This window comes from Aptenodytes forsteri, unplaced genomic scaffold (genome assembly GCF_000699145.1).
Source record: "Aptenodytes forsteri isolate BGI_AS27 unplaced genomic scaffold, ASM69914v1 Scaffold379, whole genome shotgun sequence".
NCBI classification, from domain to species: Eukaryota; Metazoa; Chordata; class Aves; order Sphenisciformes; family Spheniscidae; genus Aptenodytes; species Aptenodytes forsteri.
In genome coordinates this window covers 2230498-2247536 of record NW_008794088.1, presented here as the reverse complement: position 1 = coordinate 2247536, position 17039 = coordinate 2230498, and the positions used below count along the sequence as shown (strand labels likewise).

The 17039-nt window shown below is 46.7% G+C and overlaps 2 protein-coding genes across 2 annotated transcripts in view; one reads left to right on the top strand and one right to left on the bottom strand.

Moving 5' to 3' along the window:
• Nucleotides 1-4006, top strand: part of LOC103895133 (fatty acid amide hydrolase) — a 15048-nt gene extending 11042 nt beyond the window's left edge. Inside the window, exons 13-18 of the mRNA XM_019470838.1 lie at nt 912-1060; nt 1269-1331; nt 1654-1729; nt 2389-2473; nt 2655-2742; nt 3318-4006. Coding sequence (XP_019326383.1) covers nt 912-1060; nt 1269-1331; nt 1654-1729; nt 2389-2473; nt 2655-2742; nt 3318-3428 — 572 coding nt within the window. The 3' untranslated portion in view covers nt 3429-4006. The remainder of the gene's footprint in view (nt 1-911; nt 1061-1268; nt 1332-1653; nt 1730-2388; nt 2474-2654; nt 2743-3317) is intronic.
• Nucleotides 4007-4103: 97 nt separating this feature from the next.
• Nucleotides 4104-14729, bottom strand: TMEM39A (transmembrane protein 39A). Its single transcript, XM_009274496.2, has 8 exons — nt 14522-14729; nt 12728-12950; nt 11211-11294; nt 9643-9785; nt 8739-9087; nt 7727-7914; nt 7085-7205; nt 4104-6513 (listed from the first exon to the last, which is right to left on the bottom strand). Exons 1-8 carry the CDS (start codon nt 14632-14634, stop codon nt 6280-6282), a joined length of 1455 nt encoding a protein of 484 aa, XP_009272771.1. The 5' UTR covers nt 14635-14729; the 3' UTR covers nt 4104-6279.
• Between the last annotated feature and the right edge of the window lie 2310 nt (nt 14730-17039).

Sequence of the window (17039 nt, the reverse complement as noted above, 5' to 3'; positions counted from 1 at the left end):
ATTCCATACCATATGACATCATGCTCAGTACATAAACTGGGGGGTGGTGACCGCTGCTCGGGAACTGGCTGGGCATCAGTTGGCGTGTGGTGAGCAATTGCATTGTGCTTCACTTGCTTTGTATATTCTTTTATCATTATTATTATTTTCCCTTCCTTTTCTGTCCTATTAAATTAACTGTCTTTATCGTAACCCATGAATTTTACTACCTTTTTTTTTTTTTCCTGATTCTCTCCCCCATCCCACTGGGGAGGTGGGGGAGTGAGCGAATGGCTGTGTGGTGTTTAGCTGCCTGCCGGGTTAAACCACAACAGCAAGCTTAGGTATTTATGAAGAAGTTGGGGTCAAAGAAAGAAGAGGATTCTTTTTAGGCTGCAGAAGATGCACTTTTCCCAAAATCTTGGTGTTCAGCCTTGCTAAAGTGTATCAGGATTTAGTGAATCTGTACTGTTGACCTGGTCTCTTGAGTATCCCCCAGGTTCCTGTACCATTATGGTTCAGAAGAGGCTTTGAATGGGAATGTCATGACGCTAAACAATCGCTTCACACTGATAGAATACCGGTCATGTCAAGTGCTCAGGGAAGCATTGTCAGTCCACCTTTACTCTTTGGGTTAACTGAGGGGCTAGAGGGGGGAGATGAACTTGCCCGAAATGTAGTGGGTAAGTTAGGAACCTGTCTGCAAGCCCCTACCCCTGCCCTGTTGGAATATTGAGATCTAGTTAGGCTGAAGGCTTTTACCTGCGAGCAGCAGCTGCAGCTGTCTGCATGCCAGGTGATGCACTGAAGATGCTTGCCTTGTAATGGCCTATGGGGTCTCTAACTTCTCAAGGGGGTGGGCATTCACAGCCCTTCTATGAAGTTTGGTGAACTCAAGGATGCTGTCTGTGCTTTACCTGTTCTGTACTCAGCTGTGGAGCATCTGCAAAGTTTGGGAGCCAGCGTGGTTGAAGTGTCTCTTCCAGAGATGGAGGAAGTGCGAGTAGCACATGTAATCTGCATTCTCAGTGAGATGAGGGACTTCCTGCAACCTGACTTCAATAAACATTTCCAGGAAATGGTAAGTAGCAGCAGCTTGGATCAGTGGCAGTAGTTGTCCTGGCTGATAAGAACAAGCGTCACGTCAGTGAGAAACCTGAGGCTGTCCTGCTTTTTCTATGACCTGTTGGATGACTACTGATACAGGAGAGCAGACCTGGAAGAGAGCTCCAGGGCTTTCACATTCAGTTTCTTGCAAGCAGAGCCTTGATTGATGTTTTCTCTTTCAGAATTTGGACACTCGGGCTAGCCTGGCCTTGGCTTCCCAGTTCACAGCTCTGGATTATATTACGGTAAGGAACATACTGTGGTGAAGGCTGAAGGGAGGCACCTAGTGAAATTGTGAAAGTGGCATAGAGGATTCTCTTAACCTCCCCGTACATGTGGAAAGATACCGCCCAGCTGTATTGCCCTCTGCTGTGAAAGCATGCTGAATGGTGGGGCACCACAGAGGACATGCCATGTGGATTGGTGTCCTGCATGTTGATTCCAAACTACAGGAATGGTGTTGTCTTTTGCGAAGGCATAGGCTCTGATGGGCAGAGTCTGTCATCATCAAACATGAGCCTCATGAACCAAGAGGGCCCGGTCAGACAGTAGTCTCTCTGCTTGCAGGCAAATCGACAGAGAACTCGGAGCATGAGATTTTTGCGAGAGATCTTCACCACTGTGAACTGTATCCTTACACCAGGTATTGGCAGCCTTGGCCAAAGAGCTGGTCCCTGACAGCTGTGTGGTGCATTTTAAGAACAGTTACTCCATTAACTTTCCCTCCCGAATTTTAAGAGCATGACTTTTGTGCAAAGACTTCGCTGTGCCTCAAGCCTTTAGAAGATAGTGCAGCCTGGTTAGAAAGACTACTGTGTATTTCTAGATTTGCTGTGTATTTCTAGACTTACTGCCTATATCCATGGCAGTGAGAAACTCCTCGGTACTTGAGACAGGAGCTGCAGAGCCAGCACGTTTACACAGGATGGACTGGACATCTACTTATGAATGCAGATGTTTTTGCTTTAAATAGAAACTTACCGCTTAACTCATAAATCCCAGTGACTTGATTGCATTCCAGGGGTGTGAGTTTGCATCACCAATGTATATCAAACATGTGGCTTTAATGAACTGAGCTGTTTCTTGAAGATTGCCCACTGCCTGACTCTTCCTTTGCTCTTTAAGTACTGGATCAGGTTGCCCAGAGAGGCTGTGGAATCTCCATCACTGGGGATATTCAAAAGCCATTCGGACATGGTCCTGGGCAACCTGCTCTAGCTGACTGTCTTTGAGACAGAAGGTTAGACAAGATGACCTCCTGAGGTCCCTTTCAATCTCAATCATTCTGTGATTCTTCCACAGCTGTTGCTTCCACTGCCCCAAGAATCTATGAATCTGACCTCTTGACTGGCAGCAGCAATTTGTCCTTCACAGTCCGGTCCATGAGGTAAGACGAGTGCTGCTTGCACTACGGAAGCAAAAGTTTGGGAACAGATGGAGAATAGCTGCACTAACTGAAAGAGCTCAGGCTGTAAAGCAGGAGAGATCGATCCTAGCTGCCTCTCCCAAAAAAGGATGGCTTTGCTGCCGTCCCAAGGCAGGAACGCTGATGACAGCTTTTCCCCCAGGTTCATGCAGCTTGGTAACTTCACTGGGATTCCAGGCCTTGTGGTCCCCATTGGATATTCCACTGCTGGGCTTCCTATCAGCTTCCAGGTGAGCACTGGCTCTTCGTGAATGCTGGGTCACAGAGTCCTTAGCTGGCTTTGTCCTGAACCACTATAACCAGGTTCCTGCTGTTCCACACAGCACACTTGAGGAGTTGGCAGATACTGGTAATAAAATTTTAACTTGTGGGTGAAGAGACTTGCCTCAGAGTAACTCAGTCCTGAATGGCAGAGGAACTCTTCAGGTATCTGGGAGATAGATTTCTCTGTCTCTCTGTCTACTTGCATCAGTACCCACTATTTGTCACTATTCTTTCCTCTCTTTTCCTTATTTCTCAGTTCTGTAACTTCTTTAAGTCCTTCCTTGCTCTTCTCCCTCTTGAAATGGGTCTCATTTAAATGAAGGGTCCATGTCTTGTAATTAAAAGTCACACAGCTGCCTTTATCCCACATGCAGTGATGCTATACTTACTGGGGTAAAAGGGAAAAGCATGTGTCCTTTTGGTGCTGTTGGGGGTGAAAAGATTTAGTTATGTTTTGCAGGGCTTTCAAGAGCATCTGTATGTGATAATGCTGCTACTTTTTTTCTTTTTTCCTCCTTTCTCTGCCTCTCTCATCTTCCAGGTCATGGCAAAATGGTGGGATGAAGCTGTTCTTCTGAGGATTGGCTTGAAGCTAGAGCAGTTTCGTTACCAGACCAAAAAACCATCCATTTATTACAACATCCTCTCATGACGGAGTGACCAAGATGGGAAATAAGTCTGTCTTTTCCTAGTCTGACCTGACCAAGTATTAGAGTGGACGTGTTTTCAATGTTCATCTGAATAAGGCTTAGTAGCAAGCCCATTTGAGGAATCGTGAGGAACACTGATCTAAGCAGGCACTGATGCTGAGCAGACATAATTTCTGCTCCCTGTTTGTTATTGGATAGTCCAGTTTATACTGGGGAGACCAACTGTACTAGCTAGTTCCTCGCTTTTTGCCAAAAGGGGAAGCTGCAACTATCTTCTGCAACTTCTTTCCACATAGGGGTCCTGTGTAGAGATGGAAGAGTTGCATCTACAGGACTGCATGTGGGCAGTTCATACTACTGAGCACGGGAAAGGTACAATCCCTAGACTTTAAATCTTCTCGCACAACTCCTCCTGCTCCAGGATATAACAAAGGTACTGTTTTGAGGGGGGGAGGCAGCTTCCCTTAAGAAATAATGCCTAGCTCCCTTGGAATGAGGAAGATCTTAACATGCCTGCAATTAGGTAGTGGGTGTTGCGGCCCCTTAAATAGTCCCTCAGAGCAAAATAGAAAGCCTATAGCTATGAAAGTGTCACCATGCTGCTGTCCCTTACGCTGCAAACAGCGTAAGGTCAGTCTAGCTGTTGCACCGAGTATGGATGTAGCCGCTGCATGAGCAGTCCTACCTATCTATCTTCAGCCTTACATGCAAGGGGAGAAAAAAGCAGAGCGTGAACCCTCATCAACTCTGTGACCCAAAGCCCTGGTTCAGGGTTCTGCCTTTCTGTTGCACATCTCCATTTCCCAAGCTAAGCCTTGGAAAGCCTTTTTTCTCCCGCTTGCTTAAGTATAAGCCTACTATCATTTAGGTGTCCAAATGGAAGAAACTATTTGGTAATGCTGTGAAATGCTGCTCAAGGGGTGCTGAGCCAGCTAGTACAAACAAACAGGTGAAATTTGTGTGGTACTGAAAGTAGGAAACACTGCTGAGCTATTGGCAAGGGTTGAAGCTGGGTGCCAGAAAGGTGTTGCACGAAGCCATGTGCAACAAAGATCTTGCTCTAGATAAGAAGCCAACTCCCTCTTATCCCAAATGTACTTCCTGAAGTAATCAAGGCAGAATTAAGACATGGATTAAAGAGGCTATACTACATAAAGCATGACATGGCTCTAAGCCACAGTACTGTGTTTCATTGAAAGGCCCCAGACTGTAAACTGCCAAGTATCTGTCCTGCCAGCAGCACTAGGGCCACATGAAAGATAAGAGGAGGCCTAGGAGTAACCAAAGCTAAGCATTTGTGTTCGTTTTGGAGTAGCTTGGGGTTAATGCTCAGAGGCATCTCCTGTTGCCTACCTCATCAGGTATCCTGGGCTTGTGATCAGGCTGCTGGAGAAGCTGTCCTACAGACAGGAGCAGAGAAGCATGCTGTATTCTTACTTAGCTTGGAAGGAAAGAAGGAACAGAAAGTAGTTGCAGTTTCTCCCAAACTCTGTACAGTTTAGGGTGTGTTTTCCCCATACGTATCCGCTCTTTAAACTGAGCCAGCACTTTACTAATGGCTGAAGTTGTCAGGTGGCATCTGAATGGAAGAACATTGCATTGCTGTCTCCTCTTTAATTACCTGAGTTAAAGCATCAACTCCTACCAGCAGCTGTCACCAGCATCCACAGTGAAATTAATTATATGTTTGATACTGTCTTTTATCGTCAATTCTTCTATGTGATGCTACCACAACTACTTTTTCACTAGATTCTAGTATAGTTCAGCTTTATGAAAACAGTTTAAAAGCAAAGTATTTCCTCTATTATTAATGAGAAGTTATTAAACACTACCAACATACCTTAGAGTGAAACACTGCTGAAATGCATTATATAGCAATAAGGGAGTTGTTGGTAAGTGTTTGACAAGAACAAATTTCTGCCAGGAACATTACTGCTTGAAGGAAATGGCTGTATATTCCCTAATTTAATGCTGTTACTCAAATGATTAGAGATGGATGTTTAAAATAATCGATCAGTTACCATCCTGCTAGATGAAGCTATTTATTTCAAATAGCTTCCTAAATGATACACTACCCTGAAATTATAATTTCAGTATTTAGCTCATTCTCTGGGTAGAGTGAGGGAACTCAAGGTACTAGGAAGACAGATGGGAGCTAAAGTGAATCATTTAGGTTGGAAAAGACCTTTAAGATCACCTAGTCCAAGGGTAAAGAGTTTGCTATTTTTTTAAAATAATATTTGTATCCTGCTAACAGGGGGAAGAAGAAAGAACTGAGAGCTTTTACTGACTGACAGTAATTTTGTCTTTCCGCATGCTGCTTCCTCCCTTTCCCTAAACCTGTATCACATCAGTGCACATTTCCAGTGCAAGACTTCCCTGGTACTGAGGTTACTAAGATAAGCTTTACTCATCCTGGTGAAAGGCCCCCGTGATTCCTTTATTCCCCTGGCTGTTACCTTATCCAAGTTCTACTGCAGACCAGTTTCTAATTAACAGCAGTTCTGTCCCCACAGTATGCAATAGCAAGGCGGTTGTGTGAGCAAAGCGGACACAGTGACCACACACACAATCCTGTTGCTTCACATAGATATATGTATGGGTATAGATATACAGTATATACACATTGATCTTTTTTATATATATAAAATAACACCTTGTTTATAAAGCGACATTTAATTGCCACTGGTTCCCTTCCCGCCCCACAAAAACAATAGTATACAAAATATAAAATATCTTAAATATTTATAAACGCCGCAAGAAAAAAATAGAACTGTACGAAAATATTTTTTTTCTGAGGTTCCTTCCCTGCCCTGTGGGAAGGGAAAGAGAAGGGGTACACGTTTGGCCAGCCTAGTGTGCCTTGAGTCCATAGTTGTTAAGTGGGTAGGAGTATGCCCTGCCTAATACTATCCGGTCCCGGAGGAGCTTAAATAAGACATAATAATTGCAGAAGAGGATGAGGGCCATGGAGAGGGTATGGTTCCACTTCTCTGAGCGCAGCAGTGAGTAGAGCTGGTAGCAGACGACGCTGCCTTCGATGAGAATCAGCAGGTTGAGCAGCCGTAATGGACGGTGAAAAAGGAACTGCAGGGAAACAGTTAAAAAGGACAGATTTCTATGATGTGTTGCACATACCCCTCCCAACTTGAACACTGCATAATGCTGTCAGGCACCACTGAGCTAGCAACCACTGTGCTGGGCAGAAAAAGTGTTTGTACTCCAACCACTGCAGGCTGGTGGTTTCCCTTTCACTTAGGGAAAGCAGCATAAAAAACAAGGCATGCAAAAGTGTAATTTTGCTTGAGAAGGGGAGGACGGGTGAAATAACCTATTGGCCAGCTGACGTACTTCCCCATTTCCCTGGAAGATGTTAACTAGAACCCTCTATAAGAATATGCCACTGCCTGATGGGAGAGTTGTGTCACCATGATGAGAAAGCACTGACAAGGCAGCCGTGGCTTCCATCTTGCCCAGACATCACTTCAATATTGCAATGGGAAAGCCCCTCTACTGAGAACAGGTATTTTGTTTAGCGGCAACAGGCTCCTGCGCAGCACTGAACTCTGTTCCACACAATCTACTCTGCTGCAGCTAGGTTTGAGCCTCTCCTCCCTCCCGCAGTCGTAACACGTCAAGCAATAGAAGAGATACTTGCATAAAAGCGGGCATGGGAGACATCTGAAGGCACTGCTACGTTGTAAGGCCCAACTGCTTTATACAGGCATCGGCTACGTCGCACCAGAACTCCTTGTGGCCATATTGTGTTTTCTGACCAGCTGTGGGGAAAGAATGCCAGAGCGTTAGCATCTGTGCTCCCAACTCCCTGAACGGGGGTTCACAGGAATGGACTGCATCTTGAAAAATACCAAAGCCTCTGCCACAAGGACATGTCCCAGCTCCCACTGGAAAAGCACAGAGAGGTGATCACAAGCCCACCAGATGGACTCTGACTGAGTAACGTGAACAAATGTCTCCCAGTGCAAGAACCTAGCCCGCTGCATCGGAGGGGGCCACCCTCTGCCCCTACACAAGGTACTTCTCCAGTGGCCAAGAAGATCTCAGCATTTGTTCCGGGAAGGAACCAGCGGTGACCGCAGGAGCTCAGACTGCTCTCTAGAGCAGATGTTTCTATTCCTAGGGAACACGAAGACCAGCAGAGTGGCACCTGTGAGCCCTGGCACTGTGGTGAATGGGGAAGCTTCCTTGGTAGATAAGCATTGCCGATGCTCCCTATCTACTAGAATGTCTTCTCAGCCCCTTGCTGGGCATGCTAACCCTTCCCTATCCCCACACTCACATATGCTGTGGAGCATTGCTGTAGGAACCATGTTCTAGTTTCTGCCACTTGCCGAGGTGGGCAGCTGATCTGTGGAGCAGGTCACAGTACTTGGGAGGCAGCAGCTGAGTGGTGAGCATGACAAAGGCGTTGATCCACACCATGATGAGGTGCTCACAGGACCAGCGCATGTCGTAGTACTGGGTGCTCTGCAAAGAGACCAGACAAGAACTTGGCACCACTGTCACAAAACAGAGGAGGGAATGACAAGGGACGTACTGCGTGTGCATCCAGCAGACCCACACCGCACATTACAGGCATGCGCTTTTGGACCAGTGTTTTCAGAGGGTTACAGCTTAGGAAACACTCAAGACTCCCTTCTCCTTGACCTGAAGGAGAAAGGGCAGGGGGATGATGCTGCAGCTGGTGCATCTCCTCCTCCAGCAGCAGGTAACAAGGGGGGTTTGCTTGCCACAGAACTGCCCCAGGAGCACCAATTGCACCAAGACTGCTACATGTATTGTGGAGCCCTGCTCATTTCACTACACCAACTGGAGCTCGTTCAAGTTAGAGAAAAAGACACATTAAAAAATACAACCCCCACACTGACAAAAGAGGTTCCTGGATTTAGCTTGCCAAGCATCCTAGTTGGGTCTGTTCTCTAACAGGCTGAACACCAAAGCCTCTGATCCAAGCACTCGAGAGCCAGGATGTTGGATCTGAGACAGGTAACAACAGGTTCCCTTTTCTAGGAAGAACACAGCTATCCATCTGCCTAGGACAGGGGGTGGGAGAAGGGGCGTTAGTAAGTGGGGTGATGGGACTAGAGGTGCATCACATTTATGGCAATACCTATCCGCCAACCAGGAGCAGTACTAGTGCACTCCGGATGCAGCCATGCTCCGCTATCCGGGCTGCCAAAGGGGAGACAGAGAAAAGGGGAATTAACCAGGAATCTGGCCTGGCAGCAATTCACACAACATTCAGAAGGAGACGGCGGGCAGGGGCACAGAGAGAGCCAGACAAGAGCTACCTTCACAAAACACAGTGGCAGGAATGCCACATAGTAGGCACTGAAGAGAGAGTTGAAGAGAACTTCCTTGATCCTGCGGTTGAAATCTGCTTTTAGGCACTCCACCTCATTGCGGATGAGATCTGGGGAGAGGGGGCAGCTGTGGGTGGGGATAGACGTAGGATTATTGAACTGTTCTCTCAGGGATTCCCACAGAAGCGAGAGGAAATCTTTGGGTTTGACCAGGCTGCTGACAGCTGAAGTCCCATCATCCACCATCTGGTCCTGTACCAAGTAACCACAGTCTGCAGGTAGGGGCTGTGCTCTGCTGTCCTGGTGGAAGCAGCACAGAGGAACGTAGACACCAAACCTGCAGCGAAAGAAAGAAAAACACAGCTGAAATGACAGCCATCCCAACATGAAGCAGGGGGCACCTTCTCAACAGATGTTGGCCCTTGTGAGAGGGGCAGCACATAGGAGCCCCCACTCCAGAAGTTAGCAGTGGCCAACTCTTCTCCCCACTAAGAGGCTAGGGGAGAAACCCACTCCAGAAGTTAGCAGTGGCCAACTCTTCTCCCCTAGCCTCTTAGTGGGGAGAAAACTCCTGTGAGACAGCTATGCAGAGGAGCTTCTTTAAATCCCATTTGTGGAACCAGCGATCCCAGTGGCTCAGTCTTCAGTCACAGTAAAGGCCCCTCACACAGACAGCATACTCCAGACGATTTGTTTCATAAGCTCAGTGCCACCTCCTTGCATCATCCCCAGCCGTTCCTACTTCCTCTTTAATCATAAGATGAAGAGACTTTTGTCTGCATGTGTCTTGGGGGCAGATTACAGCCAACAGCTCTGCTTCCCATGGTGGCTCATGCCACCCCCAAGCGGCTATGCTCCCCCCGCCCTGAAGGTACAAGGTGGTGTCACTCACGGGTAGCCCAGGAAGAGAAGGTTGAGAACAGAATGGCTGCGGAAGAGGTTGACCAAAGTCCAGCAGAGCACCCATCCACAGAGGGTCAGCAGCACCAGGCGCACCATGTAGTGAATCACTGATGTCGCACCCACCTGAGAGGCCTGCAAATGGAGGAAAAACATTCAGTAGCCCTGCAACACTAGTGCTAGAACATGAGCACAGGGGGTGCCTGTGGAGGAGGAGCCGGGAGAGGGGTGCCAGGAGGCACTGTAAGAGGGATGGCTGCCCTCTTCCTCCCAGAAGTAGGAGACTGACTCTCTTACAAAGATGAACGCCTTTGATTTTATTCATGACTGGTAGAGTCCAAAAGTTTGAAATAAGCACAAGTTGTTGGGCCTGACTAAAATAGGGCCTTTTAAAAATCAGAGCTGCAAAGTCCTGTATTGCTCTGATGATAGTCCAGGATAGCCTGAAACACATTTCCTCTTGCTCTTTCCTTTAAAAGGATCAGGTCTCACCATTCGTTTTCCTAAAGAACTGGAATGTCACAGGTCTCGGCTGAGGGAAGAGAAGATGGTGCACCTTGGCAATCCCAAAACTAGATTTCCACCACTCATCTCTACTGGATGTACAGGCTGCAGTCTAGTGAGGAGGCACCACCTTCAAAAGGACAGCAAGAAAGCTTGTTCCAATCTCCAGAGGGGAGAAGGCAACTGAACTATGAAAAGATTCTTAGGGGTTAGAGCCAATAGATGGTATGTGCAAGAACTTGCATGGAACGTTTCAATGCAGAAATTTCAGTCTATGGGAGGTTTTACGGAGGATGTGAACATAAATGAAAATGGCAGGAATCAGAGATGAAAAGAGAACTTCAGAGATCCCATCTTCTCCATTCACCTATTCAACAGGACATAACTATTCCTTTATTTTATTTACTTATTTTTAAACTTATTGCTTAGTTGCTTAGCCTGGAGTTGCATTAACCATTTCAGTGGACAGAACTTCCATTTTCCTCAAAATGACCTTTCTCAAACATGTATTTGGCCTGGTTCTGCTCTCACAAACACTCTCTGTGTCTCAAAATCTGAGGTGACATGATCAGAGCCTTAGAGTTACTAAGTAACCAGGACTGGAAAAGGAGTTCTACCAGCTATTCATACTTCACTTCAGCGTACTCAGACACCCTCCTCCTGATCTTTCCCCTCTAACCTCCTGTTCATTCTTCCAGTCTTGGCTAACCTCCCTATCTGCCTTTCTGCTACCTGACTTGCAATTCTCTCAGCCACTTCTCTGGCACAGGATAGCGAGGTACAGTATCGCGCCTGCAAGGATACAGAAGCAAGTGGGACAATTTCATCTCCGTCTAGCTGCAGAGGCAACAGAGCTACTCAATACTGCAGGACATGAATGGGCTCAAGGAGGAAACTCCAAGGCAGAAAGGCATCCCCAAAATCTTAGTCCTTCACAGCCAGACTTGTTCTGGGGGAAGAAACCCTCCAGCTATCCAAGTCGCAGAACTTTCTCAGGCCATGGATGGTCATGCTCTGCAATCAGTACTACAGGAGAGGGAACAGTGGGAATGTTACCTCAGAGATGAGGGCCCACACCAGCCTCCGTGCCAGCATCACTGTGATGAACGCCGCCAGGTGGTAGTCAATGAGGTGAAAATTCTGAAGGAGGAAAGAGAAAAGGTCTTCACCAGGGGAAGGGACTCTGAAACCACCCAGCTGGGGTGGGACTGGAAAGCTGGCTGCTGAGAGCACATTAGGACCTTGTGTAAGCATTCCCCAAATCTCTCTATTAGGGATGAGGGAAAAAGGATAAACTTCGGTAACACAGGAATGTCTCCAGAATCAAGATCTTCCCCATATGGAGGTTCCTTCCCATGGAGAGATTTCCACTGAAAACAAAAAAAAAAACCACCTTTCAGGCAGGTATTTTTGGGGTCAAAGGGACATCTAGGACCAGAATGCTACTATGGAGAACAGCTTGCAAGTTCTCCTGGGAAAAGCCACTGAGCAACCAGAGCAAGAGCAGCTGAAATGGAGTCCAGAGCACACCAGCTCACTTTAGCTCTTGGTCTCAGAAATGGTCTGCAGTGACCAGTACTCCCTGATAATCAAGTTGATCTGAGAAATGTCATCTTCACAGGCCATAGATCTGCATTAGAAGTTAATGTTGGCTCCAGCGGCAGAAGTTAGATACAGCTCTTGGACCCCTTACAATTTTTCAATGAAGCCATCAAATGTGTTCTGGCTAGAACGGTTAGCAGACTCTGAATACTGCTGTCTGGGACTTCTCAAGGACATTTTGGGTGAAAAAGAATGCTTGACTTCTGATGGGAACAAACAAATGACCATTAAATCCTTTTGGGTAGGGAGCCTAAAACAGAATGCATTTTTCTTCAAAGAAAGCAAGCTATGTCCAGCATCGCATAGCTGAACTTGAAACTAATAGCTGGATAACTGGAACACCAGCACCACCTGTCGGTATAGTTAACTAAGGAACCACCTCATGCTTTCAAGCAGCAAGGACACAATATAAATGGAAGGACCACTTCAGAGGCTAGCTTCACTCAGATGGGGTTTGCTGACTCAGGTACAGGTCACTGCCACGTTGTGCAGATTATTGGGCCAGGAAGAAGACTGAAACCGAGGAAACTGGAAAGTTTACGTAAGCTGAGGATTTGACCCCCTCCCCAACTCCTCTGCTGCTGACCTGCTGTGAGATCCTAATGAAAACTTCCATCATCTCCCTTCTCTCACGCTCTATTGTTTCTACTGGGAAGGGGCACCCACAGCAGGTTCCTGGAGTCTCAACTCCATTTCAAATCCTAGGGGCTAGCTAGGCCATGCAAGTATCTGCAAGAAATTTCCACTGAAGGGGCCCTGCTGACACATCTCTCTCTTTCTCTCTCTCACCTTCCATGTATTTTCTCCCCTGTAAAATGGGGGATGACATGGCCTTGGCTGATGGGGGAGTGCATGTGAACTCCCCTTCATCCCCTTAATGTCAAACGCTTGGTGATTCCTGGACTGAAGGAGCATGGAAAGAAGCTGTGTAATGACAAAGCACAAGCGACAGCATTTGCTGGGGAACTCACCAGTGAGGTGCAGGAAGCAGGGTGATTGTATGGGTACCACCAGACAGTCTTGTAGATGTTGATATACTGAATGAAGAGGGCTACCAGTAGGTAGATGAAGAACAGGAATTCAAAGAGAAGGCTCCCATCCAATGGCAGTTCAGGGATCCGGCAGTGACGTACAGGCTCTGGAGTAATCAGCGCTGTGATCGGAGGCGCGGAGAGGCTGATGGCACTACCATTCCTGAAGCATATAGATATCACTCGTTTAGTAAACATTCTACGTCATCTCTACCATTTTCCAGGACATGGAGTGCTTGTGGTTGTGAATCCGGGACTGGGCATTGCTAGAGGAGAGATGGCAGCAGTCTTGCATTCATATTTCTGGCACAAGACCGGTAGTGAGCTTTATCTTCTTCTTAGCTCAGACAAAACCCTTATCCAGCATTTTCTCTAGACAACAGATTGGTCTGCCAGAGGTGCTGTGACATGCCCAGCAATATTTCAGTAAACTTGCAGATGGAGGAACAGAGGTACAGAGTGAGGAAGCAACTCCAAGCAAAAAATCACTGAGGACTCTGCGCCAGACTGAGCACCTTATGTTGGCTCCTTCTACCCATCGCTAGGACATTACAGTAGCACCCAGCCTCCTTCTCCAGTATTGCAAAGTACCCATCATCCTTCTGCTCGCAGTTCCTCCCTTTTTAAGAGAGGTAACTAAAAATGGAATGGAGGAATTCAGCCACTTCCTAGAGGCTGACCTCTCAAGTCTTCTCACACTTCCTTCTTTCATAGCCTTCAGAGGGGGCTAGGACAACTAAAAGCTCCAGCAGACTAAACTGATGGAGGAAGTTCAGACAAACTATGCTGTGTCTGACTGAAACCAGGATAAGCGATGCTCCCCCAGGACCTTGGGGCACTGACTCCATGGTCTCAACACAGTTGCTTGTTCCTCAAGAATCCAAGACTTGTGCCATTCACCCATCTGTCCCAGCCAGAGAAGTCTTTAAAGGCCAAAGCTAAATGGCTTGGATCTCTCTACTCTGTAGGAATGAACCTATACCAAGTAGATCAGGGCCTCAATGGGCAGCAAATAGCTTCTCTAGTCTGTGAACTTCTGTATGGAAGGAAGTAACACTGGGCATTTTTAGTCTTTATGCCAGATGCGGAGATCTAAATGTCACCGTGTGTTCCTTTTTCAGCCCCCAACTTCCCCGGACGATGGAGATGAGCTTTGCCAACTGCAAGAATTAGTTTCATCTGCAGCCAGCAGGGCTAAAACAGAATATAGGCATCCTCCTGCCCTGCCTTTCTATCACGTAAGAGGGGGGCTCACAGCTGAGCTCCGACACATCACACTAACTCCCTGTGGCACTGCAGGCAAGCGAGAGAGAGAGACAAGGGCTAATCATCTGCTAAGACTCACTGCTCTGGGAACTGCTGCAGGGAAAGACAAACTGAGCACTATGTGATTTCCACCCCGGACATTGTGACCACGGTGAGCGGTGAAGGGTGGCTGAGACCACTTCCACAATCCTCCCCACAGGGCTGATTTTAATGCATGAAGTCAAGAGAGGGGCCGCAGAGGGAAGCAGGTGCCACAGCAGAGTTGAAAAGAGAAGCTGGAAGAGGTTTGTCACACAGGGCACGTTCCCTCTTGGATGGGCCTAATGCCACAGCAGAGGGCTCAAGGTTCCCATCTCCCAGTTTCTCACTTTAACCACGAAGCCACACTCCCGCGCAGCGGATCAAGGCTCCTAGCTTTTAGCACTATCCTAGCCACAAGTGTCTCAATAACCCTACCTTTGTCCTCACCTGTTTCTCAAACCGGTACCGTTTCCGCAGCTCCCGCCAACCAGCGTCTGGAGAGAAGGCAAAGCTGAACGGCTTAGCTGCTGCCGGCTGGGTCCCCTCCTTCCACCGGGCATGACCAGGAACCAATCCACTTCCAGTGCCTCCAGCAGGCTGTGCCTTGAGACCCAGACAATGATCCCGAAGCCTTCCCAGGTCTGCAAAGGAGGCAGAAACATCACTTAAGCTGCAAACTGCTGGTCACCTAGTTCACACGCCAGCCAAGTGAGTTCACGCAAAAGGAAGCCACTCTCATACACTCAAAGCCCTGCGGGACACCCATCACCACCCTAAAACACCGTGCCATTTCAACGGCACCAGATCAGCATCTGCTTGCATACACAGAACGGATGCCACTGACACTGTGTCTTTAAAAAGCAGCTGCTTAAATTAGCCATCAGAGACTGCTAGCACTTCCTGTTGGCTGGAAAGCACCACCGAGCATCTCCAGTGCTGGAGACCGCACAACTGCGTGCCTCGTTTCAAAAGCGAGCCTGGGAAGAGCCCTCTCCCCGTTCTGGTGCAAGGAGCTACTAGAGCTTCGCAGGTCTTTTTAATCACCCAACGCATCACTTGACAGGCTCTGATGCTGGTAGGTAATTTGGACCCCTCTGCCAGAGCTCTGAACAGACAGACTGGTCTCCATGAAGTTAACTGCATGGTTCAGCTCCCTTCTGTGCTAAGAAAGTCCGACTGACACGATGGTAGGAGGTCCATTTAAAAGTGGTTCTAGCAAGTGGAGTAGTGCAGCAAAACACACACGTATGCATGTACTTCAAATGCACATATAGGCAATAACATATCCCAGCCCTCAAAAAAAAAAAATTAAGAAGTAAGCCTGTAAATATTTATTTATTTTAAATTACACGTTTAAATCAATCAGTTCCTTAAAATGAACTAGTATGAGAGAGGCTGAGCAACTCAGAATATCAGTACCAAAGGTGGATTCTCTAGGACAGACTTTATCACTTCCCATGCAATTTTGCTTTTATTTCATTGGTCTCCCACATGACACTGCAAGGATTTCAGCAGTCAGGTAAGTTCCTGATGGCTAGCAGACATAAGAGAGTGAGGGGTTGAATTGGAGTGCGAATCTGGAAGTCACTCCAAGCATGCATGCTCTACAGAATTAAGACACTGAGCAAGCATCTCGCTACAAGGACGCTGGTGTGTCTGCATGTCTGGAGATTAATTAGCTGCCCTCTTGGTAAAATATCATAGCCAGAACCAACCCAGGGTCCAAAAAAAGCATACCCACCTTCTGGGAAACTCTGGATCTAGCTTCGAAATTTACAGATGGAACCTATCGTCTATTTATAATTCAGTTATCACCTCCTTTAAAATCCTGAGAAATCACAGCTGGCAGAAATGCCAGGAAGTTTGCTCAATGAGTCACACCACTGTCACCATGAACACAGTGTGCAGGAGAACTATTCTAAAAACGTCCCTCAAAGAATTCTCCTTTGTATTAAAATTTCCCATCCTTCGTCTCTACTCCAATAACCAATTCTCAAAATTTCAACAAAAATCAAGACGAATGCTTTCCACATACCCGCATGACGGCCACTTAAAAAAAAAAAAAAAAAGGTAAACCAGAGATCCAGGGGGGGAGTGGGGGGGAAGAAAGGAGTTGTGAAATTGCATGAAAGGAGAGAGCAAACATTGGACAATCTGGGTTTGGAGGAAAAGAATGTTTTGGCAGACTTCAAAACTCTCATTATAATTCCAATGACAACACAACAGAGAATTGAAGCCTTCCTTACCTTTCTAGTAAAGACTTTAAAGCTTTCAGAGAACTTTCTCTAGGATGTTCTAGAGTTTTATTTGGGAATATTTATATTTCAGGAATTAAATATGAACAGAAGAAAATTCTCCTGCATGCACAAGATAGGCAGGGACAGCAACAGACAATGCAGAATTCACTTAGGGCATCCAGATACTTTACGTAAGCGGCTAAGGTGAAGGGAAAAAAAAAAAAAGAGAGAGAAAAACCTCTAAAAGGAGCAACTTTGAAAGCCATTTTAAGACAAATTAAACTATTACGGGACTATGGAAGCTAAAACAATTGGTCTGATTCAACCTACATGATATTTATGATAAAGGATGCAATACATTGGTGGTCTAATTAGTGGTATTAACAGTGGAAGGTATTTTATGCCACATTCAGTAATTCATGTAATTTACCAGCTCTCATTAGTGTTATCCCATTAGTACGCTTCACATGCTTGCCGATATAGACACTTGGACACTGAGTAATTGCACTTCCACCTCTGGTTTTGCAAACCAGTAAAATGCAGGTTTCTACCAGTAAAAAAGAATGCCTATGGGAAGGAGCCCTCCTTAACATCAGTGCACCGTATTTTAAATGCACTTGCATAAGCCCTTTCACAGTGATTCATGAACATATAGAGTCGGCAGTCCCTCAAGCCAAGCTTTAAATAACTTCACTGGAGTCCGATCAAATTAGGTAGGTGTCTGTTAG

Excerpts from the sequence above, each read along its gene's own strand:
- TMEM39A (XM_009274496.2), bottom strand. The coding sequence starts at position 14,634 with ATGCCCGGTGGAAGGAGGGGACCCAGCCGGCAGCAGCTAAGCCGTTCA. Across the intron at positions 9,786-11,210 it reads TGTGGGCCCTCATCTCTGAG|GCCTCTCAGGTGGGTGCGAC; the intron begins GTAACATTCCCA and ends CTCCATTTGCAG. Across the intron at positions 7,915-8,738 it reads TGCCACTGTGTTTTGTGAAG|AGCACCCAGTACTACGACAT; the intron begins GTAGCTCTTGTC and ends GTCTCTTTGCAG.